At 70.6% G+C, this 18,229-nt stretch overlaps 1 protein-coding gene across 1 annotated transcript in view; it reads right to left on the bottom strand.

Moving 5' to 3' along the window:
- Nucleotides 1-523: 523 nt before the first annotated feature.
- SPTBN2 (spectrin beta, non-erythrocytic 2) overlaps nucleotides 524-18,229 on the bottom strand; it is a gene marked incomplete at both ends in the record, with an annotated part of 28,708 nt that continues 11,002 nt past the window's right edge. Inside the window, 26 exon segments of the mRNA XM_082334425.1 lie at nucleotides 524-751; nucleotides 2,795-2,837; nucleotides 2,945-3,118; nucleotides 4,321-4,532; nucleotides 4,651-4,726; nucleotides 5,184-5,335; nucleotides 5,441-5,637; nucleotides 5,762-5,846; nucleotides 6,797-6,935; nucleotides 7,029-7,273; nucleotides 8,212-8,586; nucleotides 8,671-8,875; nucleotides 10,424-10,554; nucleotides 10,630-10,884; nucleotides 10,990-11,079; nucleotides 11,162-11,386; nucleotides 12,570-12,731; nucleotides 12,733-12,834; nucleotides 12,921-13,067; nucleotides 13,475-13,565; nucleotides 13,644-13,846; nucleotides 13,947-14,703; nucleotides 15,718-15,855; nucleotides 15,939-16,809; nucleotides 17,351-17,504; nucleotides 17,587-17,889. Coding sequence (XP_082190551.1) covers nucleotides 524-751; nucleotides 2,795-2,837; nucleotides 2,945-3,118; nucleotides 4,321-4,532; nucleotides 4,651-4,726; nucleotides 5,184-5,335; nucleotides 5,441-5,637; nucleotides 5,762-5,846; nucleotides 6,797-6,935; nucleotides 7,029-7,273; nucleotides 8,212-8,586; nucleotides 8,671-8,875; nucleotides 10,424-10,554; nucleotides 10,630-10,884; nucleotides 10,990-11,079; nucleotides 11,162-11,386; nucleotides 12,570-12,731; nucleotides 12,733-12,834; nucleotides 12,921-13,067; nucleotides 13,475-13,565; nucleotides 13,644-13,846; nucleotides 13,947-14,703; nucleotides 15,718-15,855; nucleotides 15,939-16,809; nucleotides 17,351-17,504; nucleotides 17,587-17,889 — 5,760 coding nt within the window.

Below are 18,229 nucleotides of genomic sequence, written 5' to 3' on the forward strand. Positions count from 1 at the left end.
TCCCATCCCAGGCTCATCCTCATCCCATCCCCATCCCATCCCCATCCCCATCCCATCCCATCCCATCCCATCCCATCCCAGGCTCATCCTCATCCCATCCCATCCCATCCCATCCCAGGCTCATCCTCATCCCATCCCCATCCCATCCCATCCCATCCCAGGCTCATCCTCATCCCATCCCCATCCCATCCCATCCCATCCCATCCCAGGCTCATCCTCATCCCATCCCCATCCCATCCCATCCCCATCCCCATCCTATCCCCATTCCCATCCCCATCCCACCCCATTCCCACCCCGCCGGCGCAGTCAGGGCCCACCCGATCTCTACAGTCGCTTTATTGGGGGTCGGGGCTGCGTGGGGACATCACCGGGACGCGGGGGGACACGGGGACCCCGGGGCGGGAAGGCACGACGGCGCGGAGGGGACCGGGACCCCCGCGCTGCCCCCCCCGTGCTGCCCCCCGCCGCGTCCCTCCATCGCCTCCGCCGGGGCCCCCCCCGGCTCCCGGGGTCCCCCCCGGCTCTACTTGTTCTTCTTGAAGAAGCTGAAGCGTTTCTCCCGCTCCTTCTCCTTCCCCTCGCGGGCGCGGGGGGCGGCGGGGCCCTCGGCGGGCGGCGGCACGGGGGGCATGCTCATGGCCCGCGTCACCCCCTTCCCGCCCGCCGGGGCCCCCCCCGGCCCCTCCCGCGGCCCCGCCGGCACCAGGGCGGCCGCCGCCTGGATCACCCGCAGCCAGGTGCTCATCTCCGCCTGCGGGGACGGGCGTCAGCGGGCGTCAGCGGGCGTGCGAGGGCGTGAGCAGACGTGCGAGGGCGTGAGCAGGCGTGTGAGGGCGTGAGCGGGCGTGTGAGGGCATGAGCGGGCGTGCGAGGGCATCAGCGGGTGTGCAAGGGTGTCAGCGGGTGTGTGAGGGCATGAGCAGGCGTGCGAGGGCACCAGCAGTTGTGCGGGGGTGTGAGCAGGCGTGCCAGGGTGTCAGCGGGCGTGCGAGGGCGTGAGCAGACGTGCGAGGGCGTGAGCAGACGTGTGAGGGCGTGAGCGGGCGTGTGAGGGCGTCAGCAGGCGTATGAGGGCATGAGCGGGCGTGCGAGGGCATCAGCGGGTGTGCAAGGGTGTCAGCGGGTGTGTGAGGGCATGAGCAGGCGTGCGAGGGCACCAGCAGTTGTGCGAGGGTGTGAGCAGGCGTGCCAGGGTGTCAGCGGGCGTGCGAGGGCGTGAGCAGACGTGCGAGGGCGTGAGCAGACGTGTGAGGGCGTGAGCGGGCGTGTGAGGGCGTCAGCAGGCGTATGAGGGCATGAGCGGGCGTGCGAGGGCATCAGCGGGTGTGCAAGGGTGTCAGCGGGCGTGCGAGGGTGTCAGCGGGTGTGCGAGGGAGAGAGCAGGCGTGCGAGGGAGTGAGCGGGTGTGCGACGGCATCAGCGAGCGTGCAAGGGCATTAGTGGGCATTTGAGGGCATCAGAGGGCATGCGAGGGCATGAGTGGGCGTGTGAGGGTGTCAGTGGGTGTGCGAGGGAGAGAGCAAGCGTGCAAGGGCACGAGCGGGTGTATGAGGGCATCAGCGGGCGTGCGAGGGCGTGAGCGGGCATATGAGGGCATGTGAGGGTTTGCAAGGGTGTGTGAGGGCATGAGTGGGTGTGAGAAGGCGTGCAAGGGCGTGCAAAGGTGTGTGAGGGTGTGAGTGCGTGTGAGAGGGTGTGCAAGGGCGTGCGAGGGCGTGCGAGGGTGTGCTTGCATGGCCACACGGGCACCGGTGGGGCTGCACATGCAAGGGGCTGTTTGCACGGCTGTTACACACGTGGCTGCACATGTTAGGATGTGTTTGCCCAGCTGCACACATGTGTCTGCACGTGCTCTGGTGCTTACACGGCTGCACACGTGTCTGCACATGCAGTGGTGTCTACACAGCTGCCCATGTGTGTCTGCACGTGCAGTGGTGTTTACACAGCTGCACACACGTGTCTGCACATGCAGTGGTGTCTACACAGCTGCCCATGTGTGTCTGCACGTGCAGTGGTGTTTACACAGCTGCACACATGTGTCTGCACGTGCAATGGTGTTTCCCTGGCTGCACACACGTGTTTGCACATGCAATGGTGTTTACACAGCTGCCCACGCGTGTTTGCACGTGCAATGGTGTTTACACAGCTGCCCATGCGTGTCTGCATGTGCAATGGTGTTTACACAGCTGCACACGCGTGTCTGCACGTGCAATGGTGTTTACACGGCTGCACACGTGTCTGCACGTGCAATGGTGTTTACACAGCTGCACACGCGTGTCTGCACGTGCAATGGTGTTTACACAGCTGCCCATGCGTGTCTGCACGTGCAATGGTGTTTACACAGCTGCACACACGTGTTTGCACGTGCAATGGTGTTTACACAGCTGCACGTGTGTGTCTGCATGTGCAGTGGTGTCTATACAGCTGCACACACGTGTCTGCACGTGCAATGGTGTTTCCCTGGCTGCACACACGTGTTTGCACATGCAATGGTGTTTACACAGCTGCACACGCGTGTTTGCACATGCAATGGCGCTCACGCGGCCGCCCACACGTGTCTGCACATGCACTGGTGTCTACACAGCTGCACACCCGTGTCTGCACGTGCAATGGTGTTTACACAGCTGCACACGCGTGTTTGCACGTGCAATGGTGTTTACACAGCTGCACACGCGTGTCTGCACGTGCAATGGTGCTCACACGGCTGCACACCCGTGTCCGCACGTGCAATGGCGCTCACGCGGCCGCCCACGCGTGTCCGCACGTGTCCCCCCCGCCCCGCGCAGGGTCTCACCTCGTCCTTGGCCTGGAACAGATACTCCTTGCCGTCGCTCAGCCTGGGGAGGGGGACAGCCCTCAGCCCCCGCGTCCCCCCGCCGCGTCCCCCCGCCGCGTCCCCCCCCCCCCGCGTCCCCCCCCCCCCCGCGTCCCCCCGCGTCCCTACCCCAGCTTGAAGACGTGCTTGCGCTTCTTGTAGTGGAGGGCGGGGTGGCAGCGGGCGCCGCGCAGGCTGGCGGGGGGCTCGCCGTGGTAGGCCGCCCCGGCCCCCGCGCTCTTGGCGTCCTTGTAGAAGCTGAGGTTGCCCCCCCGCAAGACGCAGTACACGCTCTGCCAGGACCTGGGGGGGGGGGGGGGGGGGGCACGGCGTGAGGGAGCTGGGGAGGGGGCACTGGGTGCTGGGAGGGGGCACAGGGTGTGGGAGGGGGCACTGGGTGCTGGGGGGGGCACTGGGCGCTGGGGAGGGGGCACAGGGAGCTGGGGGGGGCACAGGGTGCTGGGAGGGGGCACTGGGCGCTGGGGAGGGGGCACTGGGTGCTGGGGAGGGGGCACAGGGAGCTGGGGGGGGCACAGGGTGCTGGGAGGGGGCACTGGGCGCTGGGGAGGGGGCACAGGGCGCTGGGGAGGGGGCACAGGGAGCTGGGGGGGGCACAGGGTGCTGGGAGGGGGCACTGGGCGCTGGGGAGGGGGCACAGGGTGTGGGAGGGGGCACAGGGAGCTGGGGGGGGGCACTGGGTGCTGGGAGGGGGCACTGGGCGCTGGGGAGGGGGCACAGGGAGCTGGGGGGGGCACAGGGTGCTGGGAGGGGGCACTGGGTGTGGGAGGGGGCACAGGGAGCTGGGGGGGGCACAGGGTGCTGGGAGGGGGCACTGGGCGCTGGGGAGGGGGCACAGGGAGCTGGGGGGGGCACAGGGTGCTGGGAGGGGGCACTGGGCGCTGGGAGGGGGCACAGGGTGCTGGGGAGGGGGCACAGGGTGCTGGGGGGGGCACAGGGAGCTGGGGGGGGCACAGGGTGCTGGGAGGGGGCACTGGGTGTGGGGGGGGCACTGGGTGTGGGGGGGGCACAGGGTGCTGGGAGGGGGCACTGGGCGCTGGGGAGGGGGCACTGGGCGCTGGGAGGGGGCACTGGGTGCTGGGGAGGGGGCTCAGGGTGTGGGAGGGGGCACTGGGTGCTGGGGGGGGCACAGGGTGCTGGGAGGGGGCACTGGGCGCTGGGGAGGGGGCACAGGGTGCTGGGAGGGGGCACTGGGTGCTGGGGAGGGGGCACAGGGTGTGGGGGGGGGGCACTGGGTGCTGGGGGGGGGGCACAGGGTGTGGGGGGGGGCACTGGGCGCTGGGGGGGGGGCACTGGGTGCTGGGGGGGGGGGCACTGGGTGTGGGGGGGGGCACTGGGGGGGGCACTGGCCTTGCCCATGTAAGGGAGGGGCCTGAAGGAAGGGGCGTGGCCAGCGGGAGGGCGTGGCCGTGGGGGTGTGGCCTGCGTGGGTGTGTCCGAGGAGGGCGTGGCCTGTGAGGGCGAGTCCGAAGGGGGCGTGGCCTCACCTGTTGGGGGCCTTCTTGCCCTGGGCCTCCATCTCGTGCTTGCGGCAGAGGCCCCCCTCCAGGCTCTCGGGGGCCGGGGGGGCGCGGGGCGGCAGCGTGGCTGCCGGGGCGGCGTCAGGGGCCGGGACCCCCCCCGGGCGCCCCCGTGGGGACCCCCCCGGGCTGGGACCCCGCTCCCGCGCCCCGTTGGTCAGCCCCGGCCCCGCCGGCACCTGCGGGGGGAGAGGGGGGGCGTGGGTCCCCTCCCACGGGGGGGCACACAGAGGCGGCCGGGGGGTCCCCGTCCCGGCAGGGGGGGTCCCGGCATTTTGGGGGGGGGGGGGGTGTTACCTGGGCCGTGGCGCTGTCGGGGCAGATCCCGTTGACGGCCGGTGCCTCCGGCTGGCGGCTCTGCAGGGCCGGGGCCCTGGGGGGGGCACGGGGGTGGGCGAGGGGACGGGGACCCCCCTGTCACCCCGGGACCCTCCCTGTCCCGTCCCCCCGCCGTGTCCCCTCTTTCCCCAGGGTCCGATGTCCCCTCTGTCCCCTCGGGACTTGCGCTGTCTCCTGTGCCCCCCCTTCCCTCCAAGTCCCCACTGCCCCCCCATAGCCCCCCACGACCCCCCATTTCCCACATCCCCCGAGTCCCTCCCCGGGACCCCCCCCTTATCCCCGGTCCCCAATGTCCCCAGGGTGTCCCACCAGGACCCCACGCCCCCCCATGTCCCCCATATCCCCCCCCCCATGGCCCCCACCTTCCCAAGCCCCCCCAGACCTCAATGTTCCCCCCGTGTCCCCCCCAGAGCCCCCCCCACGCCCCCCCTGACCTGAATGCGCCCCCCCCAGACCTCCGCGCCCCCCCCCTCCCGTGCCCCGTCCCTCACCGCTGCGGCTCCCCGGTCCCCACGCCGTTCTGGGTGTCGGGGGGCACCGACGGAGGGACCCCCCCAGCCTCAGGCTGCGCCGGGGGGGGCGTGGGCGGCCGCCTCTTCCTCGCCTCCTCCTCCTCACGCCGCCGCCGCTCCTTCTCCTCCAGCTGGGGGGGGGGGGGGGGATGGACATGGAGGGGGTCAGCGCCCGCACCGAGCGCGCCGGGGCTCAGCCGGCGGCGGGGTGCCCGCGCCCCGCGTCCCCCCCTGACCGTGGTGAGGCGTTCCAGGGCGGCGAAGCGCTCCTCCCAGGCGGCGGCCGCTTTCTGGAAGCCCTGATGGCGCTTGATGAGGTTTTCCACCTCGGCCACGCTGCTCCCCAGCTCCGCCGAGCGCACCAGGGGCTCCTGGCTGGAGAGCCAGGCCTCCGCCATGCTGGCGTCCCGCCCGAACATCAGCACCTCCAGCACTGCGGGGAGACGGGGACGGGGGGACACGGCGTGGGGACGGGGGGACACGGCGTGGGGACGGGCGTCCGGGCGGGCCCCCTTCCCCCTCGGTCCCCCCAGGGGTCCCCCCGACCCCGCGCTCACCGATCTGCAGCCAGTCCATCTTCTCCTTCCAGCGGTCCCCGATATCCCGGCGGCGTTCCTGCAGCTGGGAGAGCTTCTCCGAGATCTGGGGGTGGCGGGGGCTGAGTGCGCAGCACAGCGCGGGGCGGGGGACACGGGGATGGGGACAGAGATATGGGGATGGGGACAGGGAGATGGGGATGGGGACACAGGGATGGGGACACAGGGATGGGGACACAGGGATGGGGATGGGGACACAGGGATGGGGACAGGGAGACAGGGATGGGGACAGAGATGGGGATGGGGACACGGGGATGGGGACAGAGATATGGGGATGGGGACAGGGAGATGGGGATGGGGACACGGGGATGGGGACAGGGAGATGGGGACATGGGGATGGGGACACGGGGATCAGACATATGGGGATGGGGACACAGAGATGGGGACAGGGGTATAGGGACAGGGAGATGGGGATGAGGATGGGGACACGGGAATGGGGACAGGGAGACAGGGATGGGGACAGGGAGATGGGGACATGGGGATCAGAGATATGGGGATGGGGACACAGGGATGGGGACAGAGATATGGGGAAGGGGACAGGGAGATGGGGACATGGGGATGGGGATGGGGAACAAGAATGGGGACAGGGAGATGGGGATGGGGACACAGGGATGGGGACAGGGAGATGGGGACACGGGGATGGGGACATGGGGATGGGGACACAGGGATCAGAGATATGGGGATGGGGACACAGAGATGGGGACAGGGAGACAGGGATGGGGACACAGGGATGGGGACAGAGATATGGGGAAGGGGACGGGGGGACAGGGATGGGGGGACAGAGATGGGGATACAGGGACGGGAACAGGGGGTTGGGGACACAGGGACAGGGACATGGGGACAGGGACAGAGCCACGGAGATGCGGATGGGGACACGAGGATGGCAACGGGGATGGGGGCACGGGGATGGGGCCGCGGGGATGAGAACAGGGACGTGGGGATGGGATGAGGACACGGAGACGGGGACGCGGGGACGCGGGGACGGGAGGGCCCCACCTTGTCGGCGGCGTAGTGGCCCTTGTCGAGCAGCGCGGTGCCCATGGCCACGCAGGCGTCGAAGCTGTCGGCCCGCGCCTCCACCTCCGCCTTGATGCTCTGGTGGTTCTTGATCACCAGGTCGGCCGAGGACACGTCCCTGCGCCGGGGACGGGGACACGGTCAGCGTCCCCGCGGTGCTGCCGCCGTCCCGGCACGCGCCCCCCGCCCCGGCGGCGGGTCCCCCCCTCACCGCGGGCGCTCCTGGCCCTCGATCTGCAGGCGGACGCCGTCCATCCAGAGCAGCAGGTCCCGCACCGCCCGCAGGAAGCGGAACTTGTCGACGGTGTCGAGGAGCAGCCGGCGTCGGCCCTGGCTGCTGCCGCGCAGCTCGGCCCAGGCCTCGCTCACCGCCTGCTCGTGCCGGCGGATGTCGGCCGCCTTCTCCCCGGCGTACGCCTTCTCCAGCCGCGCCGCGTCCTCCTGCACTTGGCGCACCTGCGGGCGCACGGAGGTGAGGCTGCGCCGCGCTGTGCCGCGCCGTACTGCGATGCGTCGTGCTCTATGGTACTGCGCCATGCTGTACCGTACAGCGCCAGGCTGCACCGTGCCGGGCTGCAGTGTGCCGTAATGAGCCGCACCGCATGCCACGCTGTGCCACACGGTGCTGTGCCACGCTACGCCGTGCTGGGCTGCAGTGTGCTGTGCCCCACCACGCCACGCTGTGCCGTGCCATGCCACGCTGCCGTGATATGCAGGGCTGCGCCGTGCCAGGCTGCACTGTGCTGTGCCACGCAGGGCTGTGCCGTGCCGGGCTGCACCGTGCCGTGCCATGCATGGCTGCACTGTACTGGGCTTCACCATGCTGTGCCACGCAGGGATGCACCGTGCCAGGCTGCGCCGTCCTGTGCCGTGCTGTGCCATGCAGGGCTGCATCGTGCCAGGCTGCACTGTGCTGTGCCACGCAGGGCTGTGCCGTGCCGGGCTGCACCGTGCCGTGCCATGCACGGCTGCACTGTACTGGGCTTCACCATGCTGTGCCACGCAGGGATGCACCGTGCCAGGCTGCGCCGTCCTGTGCCGTGCTGTGCCATGCAGGGCTGCATCGTGCCAGGCTGCGCCGTGCCGTGCCACGCAGGGCTGCACCGTGCCAGGCTGCGCTGTGCTGTGCCACGCAGGGCTGCACCGTGCCGGGCTGTGCTATGCCAGGCTGCACTGTGCTGTGCCATACAGGGCTGCATCGTGCCGTGCCACGCCGTGCCAGGCTGCACCGTGCTGTCCCACACAGGGCTGCACTGCGCCGTGCCGCACCGTGCCATGCTGCATCACGCTGCACCGTGCCGTTTCACAGCGTGCCACGCCGTGTCGTGCCATCCCGCGCCGCCGTCCCGCCGTCCCGCCCCGTGCCGCGCCGTCCCCCGCGCCGCGCGGCTCACCTGGGCGCTCAGGGCCTGGATGTCGTGCTCGTAGGTGGTGTGCATGCGCTGCATGGCCTCGGCCGTGTTCAGGTCGCGGCCCACCTCGTCCGGCAGCTGCTTCTGCTTGTGCTGCACCTGGGCCAGGGTCTCGCGGGCGTCGTGGTAGAACCGGTGCAGCTCGTAGGAGGCCGCCAGCATCTGCGACCGCGTGTCGATCAGCTCCAGCAGGTCGGCCCAGGCCTCGTTCAGCCCGTCCTTCCACTCGGCCACCGTGGCGTTCTCCGAGTGCCCCGCCGCGATCAGCGCGTCCGCCAGCCCGTTGACGCCGTCCACCCGCTCCTGCCCGATGCTGCTCGTGTCCCGCGAGAACTCCCTGAACTTATCCCGCAGCATCTGCGGGGAGGGGACGAGCCGTGTCGGGGACGGAGCGGAGGGGACACGGGGACGCCCCGGCTCCCTCCCGCCCCGTCCCCGCACCGTGACGTGCTCGTAGTCCTGGCCCAGCTCGTGGGAAGCGGCCACCACCTCCCGCTCCGAGATCCACTGCTCCAAGTCGTCCACGTCGCGTTTGAGCTGGCAGAGCCGCTGGTGTTCCTGCAGCGTGGCCCGGCGCTCCTCCGCCAGGTCCTTCAGGCTGGCGTAGAGCTTGTCCACCTGGCCCTGGCGCAGCGTCAGCCGCTCGCTGCGGGCACGGCGGCCGTCAGCTCCGGCGGCACCGGGCACCCGCTCCCGGCGAACGATGTGTGCAGGGGTGCGAGGTGGCAGGGGGACACAAGGGCCTCGGGGGACGATGGATGTGGAGCTGGGGGTGGCAGGGGGGGCACAGGGTCCCCGAGGGACGATGGATGTGGGGATAGGGGTGACAGGGGGACACAGGGTCCCCGAGGGACGATGGACGTGGGGATAGGGGTGACGGGGGGACACAGGGTCCCCGAGGGACGATGGACGTGGAGCTGGGGGTGGCAGGGGGGACACAGGGTCCCCGAGGGACGATGGACGTGGAGCTGGGGGTGGCAGGGGGGACACAGGGTCCCCGAGGGACGATGGACGTGGAGCTGGGGGTGGCAGGGGGGGCACAGGGTCCCCGAGGGACGATGGATGTGGGGATAGGGGTGACAGGGGGGACACAGGGTCCCCGAGGGACGATGGATGTGGGGCTGGGGGTGACAGGGGGACACAGGGTCCCCGAGGGACGATGGATGTGGGGATAGGGGTGACAGGGGGACACAGGGTCCCCGAAGGACGATGGACGTGGGGATGGGGGTGACAGGGGGGACACAGGGTCCCCGAGGGACGATGGACGTGGGGCTGGGGGTGACAGGGGGACACAGGGTCCCCGAGGGACGATGGATGTGGGGATAGGGGTGACAGGGGGGACACAGGGTCCCCGAGGGACGATGGATGTGGGGATGGGGGTGACAGGGGGACACAGGGTCCCCGAGGGACGATGGATGTGGGGATAGGGGTGACAGGGGGACACAGGGTCCCCGAGGGACGATGGATGTGGGGATAGGGGTGACAGGGGGACACAGGGTCCCTGAGAGATGATGGATGTGGAGCTGGGGGTGACAGGGGGACACAGGGTCTCCGAGGGACGATGGACGTGGAGCTGGGGGTGGCAGGGGGGACACAGGGTCCCCGAGGGACAATGGATGTGGGGATAGGGGTGACGGGGGGACACAGGGTCCCCGAGGGACGATGGATGTGGGGATAGGGGTGACGGGGGGACACAGGGTCCCCGAGGGACGATGGATGTGGAGCTGGGGGTGGCAGGGGGGACACAGGGTCCCCGAGGGACGATGGATGTGGGGATGGGGGTGACAGGGGGACACAGGGTCCCCAAGGGACGATGGATGTGGGGATAGGGGTGACAGGGGGGACACAGGGTCCCCGAGGGACGATGGATGTGGAGCTGGGGGTGGCAGGGGGGGCACAGGGTCCCCGAGGGACGATGGACGTGGGGCTGGGGGTGACAGGGGGACACAGGGTCCCCGAGGGACGATGGATGTGGAGCTGGGGGTGACAGGGGGACACAGGGTCTCCGAGGGACGATGGATGTGGGGATAGGGGTGACAGGGGGACACAGGGTCCCCGAGGGACGATGGACGTGGGGTTGGGGGTGACAGGGGGGACACAGGGTCCCCGAGGGACGATGCCAGCGGGGATGGGGGTGTCAGGGGACGCCTGTCCCCCGTGGGACGATGCCGGCAGGGATGGGGATGTCACCCACCTCTCGGGGTGCCCGCTGGCCACCATGTCGCGGCTCTGCACCGAGAGCTGGTGCACGGTGTGGGCGTAATCCCGCAGCGCCTGCTCCAGCACCAGGTGCTTGCTGACCATGGCCTGGGCGCTCAGCTCGTCCTGGGGGGGTCACAGCGGCTCAGTGACGGGGACATGCGGGGCTGGGGTGGGGGAAACACCGCCCCGGGGCCGCACCTTGGCCTTCTCCTGCGACATCATGTGCAGCTCCTGCTCGCCCATCCAAGCCTCGGCCTCGGCGGCATCGCAGTAGAACTGCTGGGCGGCGTGAGCCCGCTCCAGGCGTCGGTGCCGCAGCTCCGCCTGCAGCCGCAGCTCCTGCCAGGCTTCCCGCAGCTCCCGCACCCGCTCGGCCGGGCCCGACAGCCCCCCGCGCCGCCCCAGCAGCTCCTCCACTCGCCGCTCGTGGCCCTGCAGCTCCTTCTGCAGCGTCTGGGGTGGCGGAGGGGAAGGCACGGGGTGAGCGGGGACGTCCCCCGGGGATGGCGGGACCCCCCGCAGGGGGCTGCGGCGGCTGCCGGACCCCCCTGAACCCACCTGGTTCTTCTTTATCAGGAGCTGGACGGAGGGCAGGTCCTTGCCGTGGTCGGTGGACACAGCCAAGGGTCTGCGCTCCTTCACCCACAGCTGGTGGGAGACAGAGGGGTCAGGGATGCCAGGGGTCCCCGGGGTCCCTGGGGTCCCCTCCCACGGCCAGGAGCCCACTCACGATCTCGTCCTCCAGGTCGCGGTTGAACTGGTGCTCCTCCTTGGAGGCCAGGAGCTTTCGGCAGCGCTCCCGCAGTGGCTCCCGCAGCCCCAGGAATTGCTCCTCCACGGCGCGGACCTGCCCCTGCACCTCGGCCGCGCTGGCGTCCTCCCGGCTGAGGGCCTGCGCCTGCGCCCGGATCGCCTCCACCTCCTTCTCCCGCACCGCCGTCTGCTTCTCCAGCATCTGCCCGGGGCGCGGGGCGGGTGAGTGACCCCGTGCCGGGCACCCCCCTCTCCTGGGCACCCCGCTGTGCCGGGCACCCTTCCCTGTGCACCCCTATCCCCTGCACCCCGTCCCCGTTCATCCCATCCCTGTGCACCCCTGTTCCCTGCATCCCATCTCTTGCATCCCATCCCCATGCATCCCTGTCCCCATGCACCCTGCTGTCCCCTGCACCCCTTCCCTGTGCCCCCCTGTCCCTGTGCACCCCATCTCCTGCACCCCACCCCTGTTCATCCCATCCCTGTGCACCTCTGTTCCCTGCACCCCATCCCCGTGCACCCCCTGTCCCCCTGCACCCCACCTCCTGTGCCCCATCCCGGTGCACCCCTTCCTCGTGCACCCCTGTCCCTCGCAGACCCCATCCCTGCAGACCCCGTCCCTGTGCACCCCATCTCCTGCGTCCCATCCCCGTGCACCCCTTCCTCGTGCACCCCTGTCCCTCGCAGACCCCATCCCTGCAGACCCCGTCCCTGTGCACCCCCATCTCCTGCGTCCCATCCCCGTGCACCCCTTCCTCGTGCACCCGTCCCCTGAAACCCCATCCCTGCACACCCCGTCCCTGTGCACCCCATCTCCTGCACCCCTTCCTCGTGCACCCCTGTCCCCTGAAACCCCGTCCCTGCACACCCCGTCCCTGTGCACCCCCATCTCCTGCACCCCTTCCTCATGCACCCCTGTCCCTCGCAGACCCCATCCCTGCAGACCCCGTCCCTGTGCACCCCATCTCCTGCGTCCCATCCCCGTGCACCCCTTCCTCGTGCACCCGTCCCCTGAAACCCCGTCCCTGCACACCCCGTCCCTGTGCACCCCATCTCCTGCACCCCTTCCTCGTGCACCCCTGTCCCTCACAGACCCCATCCCTGCAGACCCCGTCCCTGTGCACCCCATCTCCTGCGTCCCATCCCCGTGCACCCCTTCCTCGTGCACCCGTCCCCTGAAACCCCGTCCCTGCACACCCCGTCCCTGTGCACCCCATCTCCTGCACCGCGTCCCCGTGCACCCCTTCCTCGTGCACCCCTGTCGCCTGCAACCCTCTCCCTGTGCACCCCACCTCCTGCACCCCATCCCTGTGCACCTCATCCCCCTGCACCCCTTTCCCCTGCACCCCGGTCCCCACAGACCCCGTCCCCGCGCCGGGCCGGACCTGCTGCTTCTTGAGCAGGATGTTGACGCTGGTCAGGTCCTTGCCGTAGTCGTCGGAGCGCAGCTGGGCGTGCACGCCGGCCAGCCAGCCCCGCAGCGCCGCGCAGGACTGGGCGCACAGCTCGGCGCGGTTGGCGTCGAACAGGCGCCGCGCCTTCGTCCGCTGTGGTCGACTCCAGCTCGTCCCACAGCCCCCGCAACGCCGCCAGCTTCTCCGTCACCACCGTCCCCAGCTCCGGCTTCGCCGATGCCAGCTGCTGGCCCTCCTGCCGGGGACGCCGGCATCAACAGGGCCGTGCCGGGAGGGGGGTCCTGGTGCCCCGGCCTCGCCCCGGCCCCGCCCCGGCCCCACCTTCTCCATCTTCTCTAGCCAGCCCTTGTTGGCGGCCAGCTCGGCCGCGAAGGCCTGGTGCTTCTGCCACTTGGTGTGGAGGTTGCGGGCCTCCTCGTAGGAGACGTCCTGGGCCGTCAGCATCTTCTCGTTGATCCAGAGCGTGAGCTGCCGGGGGGAGAGCAGGACCGGGGCCGTCACGCCGTGCTGGCTCCATCCCATCCCATCCCATCCCATCCCATCCCATCCCATCCCATCCCCTCCCCTCCCCTCCCCTCCCCTCCCCTCCCCTCCCATCCCATCCCCATCCCCTCCTCTCCCCTCCCATCCCATCCCATCCCATCCCATCCCATCCCATCCCATCCCATCCCATCCCTTCCCCTCCCCTCCCCTCCCCTCCCCTCCCCTCCCCTCCCATCCCATCCCATCCCCATCCCCATCCCCTCCTCTCCCATCCCATCCCATCCCATCCCATCCCATCCCATCCCATCCCCATCCCCTCCTCTCCCATCCTCTCCTATCCCATCCCATCCCATCCCATCCCATCCCATCCCATCCCATCATCCCACACTCACCTCCTGCCCATCCTGCAGGAACCTCTGCAGCTCCCAGTTGTCCCGCAGCCGCCCCAGTAGCTCCTGGGCCATGTCCCGGTTCCTCCGGTGCCTGCGGCGAGGGCAGGGGGTGAGGGCTGGGCCGGGGACCCCAGCGCCGGGGCTGGGCCGCGGATTGGGGTCCCCTCACCTGCTCTCCACTGAATCCACCGTCTCCTGCACCTTGTCGGCATGGAGGCTGCCCTCGGCTACCAGCTTACGGCCAGTGGCCACCAGCCCCTGGACGCGTTCCCCGTTGGCTTCCATGGTGGCCATGAAATCCTCGTGCTTCTTGACGGAGGCCTCAGCTCCCGGCAGCGTGCTGGGCATCTCCGTGTGCGACAGGGCGTATTCCTGCGCAGAGCGATGGAGCGGGCGTCACCGCCGCCCCTCCGGCACCCCAGGGTCCCCCCCCGCCGCCGGCGCTGCCGGCTTCGCCTCCCCAGCCGCTCACCTGGGTGCTGAGAACACCCTCGACCTGCTTGGAGTCACGGAGGAAGAGTTGGAAGGCGAAGGCTTGGGAGAGGAGGTGGTGGCGGTTCTCCCACATCCGCCCCAGCTCTTCCCAGCCCGTGTCCAGAGCCTCCAGGCGCTGGTGCAGAAAGACGTGCTGCGCGTCCGTCTGTCCCTGCGTCACCTCCCGGCCCACGGCTCGCGTGCTGCGGTAGTCGTCGCCGTAGTGGGCGATTTCCTTACGGATGCTCTCGTGCTGACTCAGCAACCGTTCGGCCTCGACCAGGGTGGCCGGCACGTCCTCGGAGGCCACGGCCGTCTGGGTGCGGGATAGCCAGGCCTGGAAGGCGGCCAGGTCCCGCAGGAAGCCCTGCAGCTTGCTGGCCTCCCCCAACGACTCCTCGCGTCGCCGCAGGCTGCGGCACAGCTCGTCCCACACCGCCTCAATGGCCGAAAGCCTGGCCAGGATGGCGGGCGCCTGTTCCGGGTGTTCGGCCGCCAACTTCTCCGCCTCGGCTCGTAAATCCCGCACCTTGCCCTGGATGGCTTCCAGGTCGCGCTCCATGCCCGAGAGCTTGCGCTGCAGGGCCATGACGCCGGCCAGGTCGTTGCCCAAGCCCTGCGTCGACTCGATCACCTTCGTCTTCTCCCGCATCCAGGACGTGGTCTCGTTGCACTCCAGGTGGTAGTTCTGGATGTTCAGGGCCGACGTCAGCGCCTCCTTCTTCTGGTCGGCCAGCGCGCGGAACCGCTCCCACCTGCGCCGCAGCGGGGTCGGGGGGGAAACGCGTCAGCCGGCACCGCGCACGGAGCCGCCCGCCCTGCCTGCAGCTGCCTGGCTGTCCTGCCTGGAGCATCTCTGCCTGGAGCATCCATCCCTGCCTGGAGAACCCATCCCTGCCTGGAGAACCCCTGCCTGCCTGGAGCATCCCTGCCTGGAGCACCCATCCCTGCCTGGAGCACCCATCCCTGCCTGGAGCATCTCTGCCTGGAGCATCCCTGCCTGCCTGGAGAACCCCTGCCTGCCTCGAGCATCCCTGCCTGGAGCATCCCTCCCTGCCTGGAGCTTCCCTGCCTGGAGCCTCCCTGCCTGGAGCATCTTCCTGCCTGCAGCATCCCTGCCTGCCTGGAGAACCCCTGCCTGCCTGGAGCATCCATCCCTGCCTGCAGCATCCCTGCCTGGAGCATCCCTGCCTGGAGCCTCCCTGCCTGCCTGGAGCATCCCTGCCTGGAGCATCCCTGCCTGCCTGCAGCATCCCTGCCTGGAGCATCCCTGCCTGGAGCCTCCCTGCCTGCCTGCAGCATCCCTGCCTGGAGCATCCCTGCCTGGAGCCTCCCTGCCTGCCTGCAGCATCCCTGCCTGCAGCATCCCTGCCTGGAGCATCCCTCCCTGCCTGGAGCATCATCCTGCCTGCAGCATCCCTGCCTGCCTGCAGCATCCCTGCCTGGAGCATCCCTGCCTGGAGCCTCCCTGCCTGGAGCATCTTCCTGCCTGCAGCATCCCTGCCTGCCTGGAGAACCCCTGCCTGCCTGGAGCCTCCCTGCCTGCCTGCAGCATCCCTGCCTGGAGCATCCCTGCCTGGAGCATCCCTCCCTGCCTGGAGCATCATCCTGCCTGCAGCATCCCTGCCTGCCTGGAGCATCCCTGCAACCTGGAGAACCCCTGCCTGCCTGCAGCATCCCTGCTTGCCTGCAGCATCCCTGCCTGGAGCTGCCCTGCCTGGAGCCCCCTGCCCGCCCGCAGCGCCCTGCCCGCATCGCCCGCTGCCCACCTGGCGTTGAGCTGCTCGCGGGTGGCGCGGATGCTCTCCTGGTTGCGCTGGTCGGTGGCCAGCAGCTGGTCGGCGATGCGGTTGACGGCGGCCACGCGGGACGCCAGGTTGTTCATCTCCGGCTCCAGTGTCTCGAAGCTGCGGGCAGGGAGCGGGGACGGGGGCTCAGCGCCCGCCGGGGAGCTGTGCCGCGCCGCAGGGGGTCCGGTGCCGGCGCTCACCGCTGCTGCACCACCTCCAGGTCCTCCAGCTTGTCGGGGACGTGCATGGCGTGCAGCCACTGCTCCTTCTCGCCCACCCACAGCCCGCAGGCGTCCGCCTCGCTGCGCATGGTGTAGAGGCTGAGAGCGTCCTGCAGCTCCTGCCGCCGCCGCTCGGCTCGCGCCGCCAGCTCCTGGTAACGCCGCTCCAGCGCCGGCAGCCGACCGGCCACGTCGGGAACGTCGGCGAAAGCGGGAGGCAGAGCGCGAGCCTGCTCGTGCAGGGCGTCGATGGCGGGGCGGTGGCTCCGCACCTCTTCCTGCACCTCCCGGTGCTGCCGGGCCAGGCTGCGGGTGGAATATTCGTCGTGGCCCAGCTCGGGGCTGGACGCCAGGCGCAGGGCGTCCTCCAGCCAGGCCTCCGTGTCCGCCGCCTCCGCCTGGAACTGGAAGAAGCCGGCGGCTTCCCGCAGGCGTCGCTCGCGCTCGGCCGCCAGCTCGGCCAGCGCCCGCCAACGGCCTTCCATCTCCCGTACCCGCTCGGCCACCTCGGCCGCCCCCAGCCGGCCCTCGGCCGCCAGCCCCCGGCCCCGGGCCAGCGCCTGCTCCAGCGGCCCCGCGCGCCCGCTCAGCTCCCCGCGGAAGGCGTCGTGCTGGCTCAGCAGGCGCAGGGAGCTGGTCAGATCCCGGCCGACGTCCTCGGAGGACAGGAGCCGTTCCTGCTCCCGCATCCAGGCTTCTTCCTCCCCGGTGTCCCAGAAGAATTTCCAGAGCCGCCGCGACTCTTCCAGCCGAGCCCGGCGCTGTCCCGCCAGCTCCACCAGCTCCCGGTACCGCAGCTCCAGCGTGGCCACGCGCTCGCGCACCGCCGCCGGCTCGCAGGGCTGGTAGCCTGCGGGGACCCCCGACAGGTCCCTGAGGGGGCTCGGGGTGCACCGGCTACCCCGGGGGGCTGGGGGCCATCCCAGGGTTGGGGGTCAGGGCCCATCCTGGGGTTTGGGGGTCCAGGGGGCACCGGCCACCCTGGGGGGCTGGGGGCCAAGGTCGGGGGCTGTCCTGGGGGCTGGGGGGCTGGAGCCATCCCAGGGTCTGGGGGTTTGGGGTTCACCGGCCACCCTAGGGGTCTGGGGGCTGTTTTGGGGGTTGGGGGTCAGGGCCCATCCTGGGGTTTGGGGGTCCAGGGGGCACCGGCTGTGCTGGGGGTCTGGGGGCCACCCCAGGAGTTGGGGGTCAGGGCCCATCCTGGGGTTTGGGGGTCCATGGGGCACTGGCCACCCTGGGGGTCTGGGGGCCAAGGTCGGGGGCTGTCCTGGGGGCTGGGGGGCTGGGGACTGGGGGTCTGGGACCACCCCAGGGTTTAGGGGTCCGGAGTCACCAGCCATCCCGGGGATTTGGGGGTCCCGGGGGCCGCGGGGCACCCTGGCCGCACTCACCCTCACCGGGCACGGCGAATCGCTGCGCCGCGGCGCTGACGGCCCGCACCCGCTCTGCCTGCGCCGCGATGTCGGCCTCCACCAGCGCGTGGATCTGCAGCAGGTCGTCCACCCCGTGCAGGTGCTTCCCCAAATCCTGCGACTGCAGCCGGCCCTGCCGGACCCGGAGCGGGGGGAAACGGCGGCGTCAGGACCCGGCCGCCGCGTCCCCGCCGATCCCACCGCCACGCCGGTACCTTCATCTCCTCCATCCAGTCCATGAGATGCGCCAGGTCCTGCAGCATCTTCTGCAGCTCCAGGTGCAGCAGCAGCCGCTCGCGGCGGGCGGCCACCAGCTGCCGGAGGAAATCCCAGAGCCGAACCACGTTGTCGCGGCGCGTCAGGACGCGGCGGATGTCGTGATAACGCTCGGCCTCCAGCTCCGCCGCCACCGCGCTCACCGCCTGCACCCGCTCGCTGTAGGCCACGATGTCCGTCTCGATGGCCTCGTGTTTCCGCACCGCCGCCTCCACCGCCGACATGTCCGTCCCAAAGTTGTCCTGGGGGGGGACGGCCAGACGTAAGGACGGGGCAGGGGCCGGCCCCTGCGTCCCCGGGGACCCTCTGTCACCCTGGGGTCGGTGAGGGGGGTGGTGGGGAGCGGGACCCCCAAACACCTTGGGTGCCCAGGGTGGAGTGGGGACCCCGGGTGCCTGGGGCCATGGGGTGGAGTGGGGACCCCCAGTCACCCCGGGGTCATTGCAGGGTGGCAGTGGGGAGCGGGACCCCCAAACACCGTGGGTCCCCAGGGTCGGTGGGGAGCGGGACCCCCGCCACGTGGGTCCCCAGGGTCGGTGGGGGGTGGCGGAGGGGATCGGGACCCCCATCGGCCTGGTCCCC

The sequence above is a fragment of the Platalea leucorodia genome, assembly GCF_965183815.1.
Source record: "Platalea leucorodia genome assembly, chromosome: 34".
Classification (NCBI taxonomy): Eukaryota; Metazoa; Chordata; class Aves; order Pelecaniformes; family Threskiornithidae; genus Platalea; species Platalea leucorodia.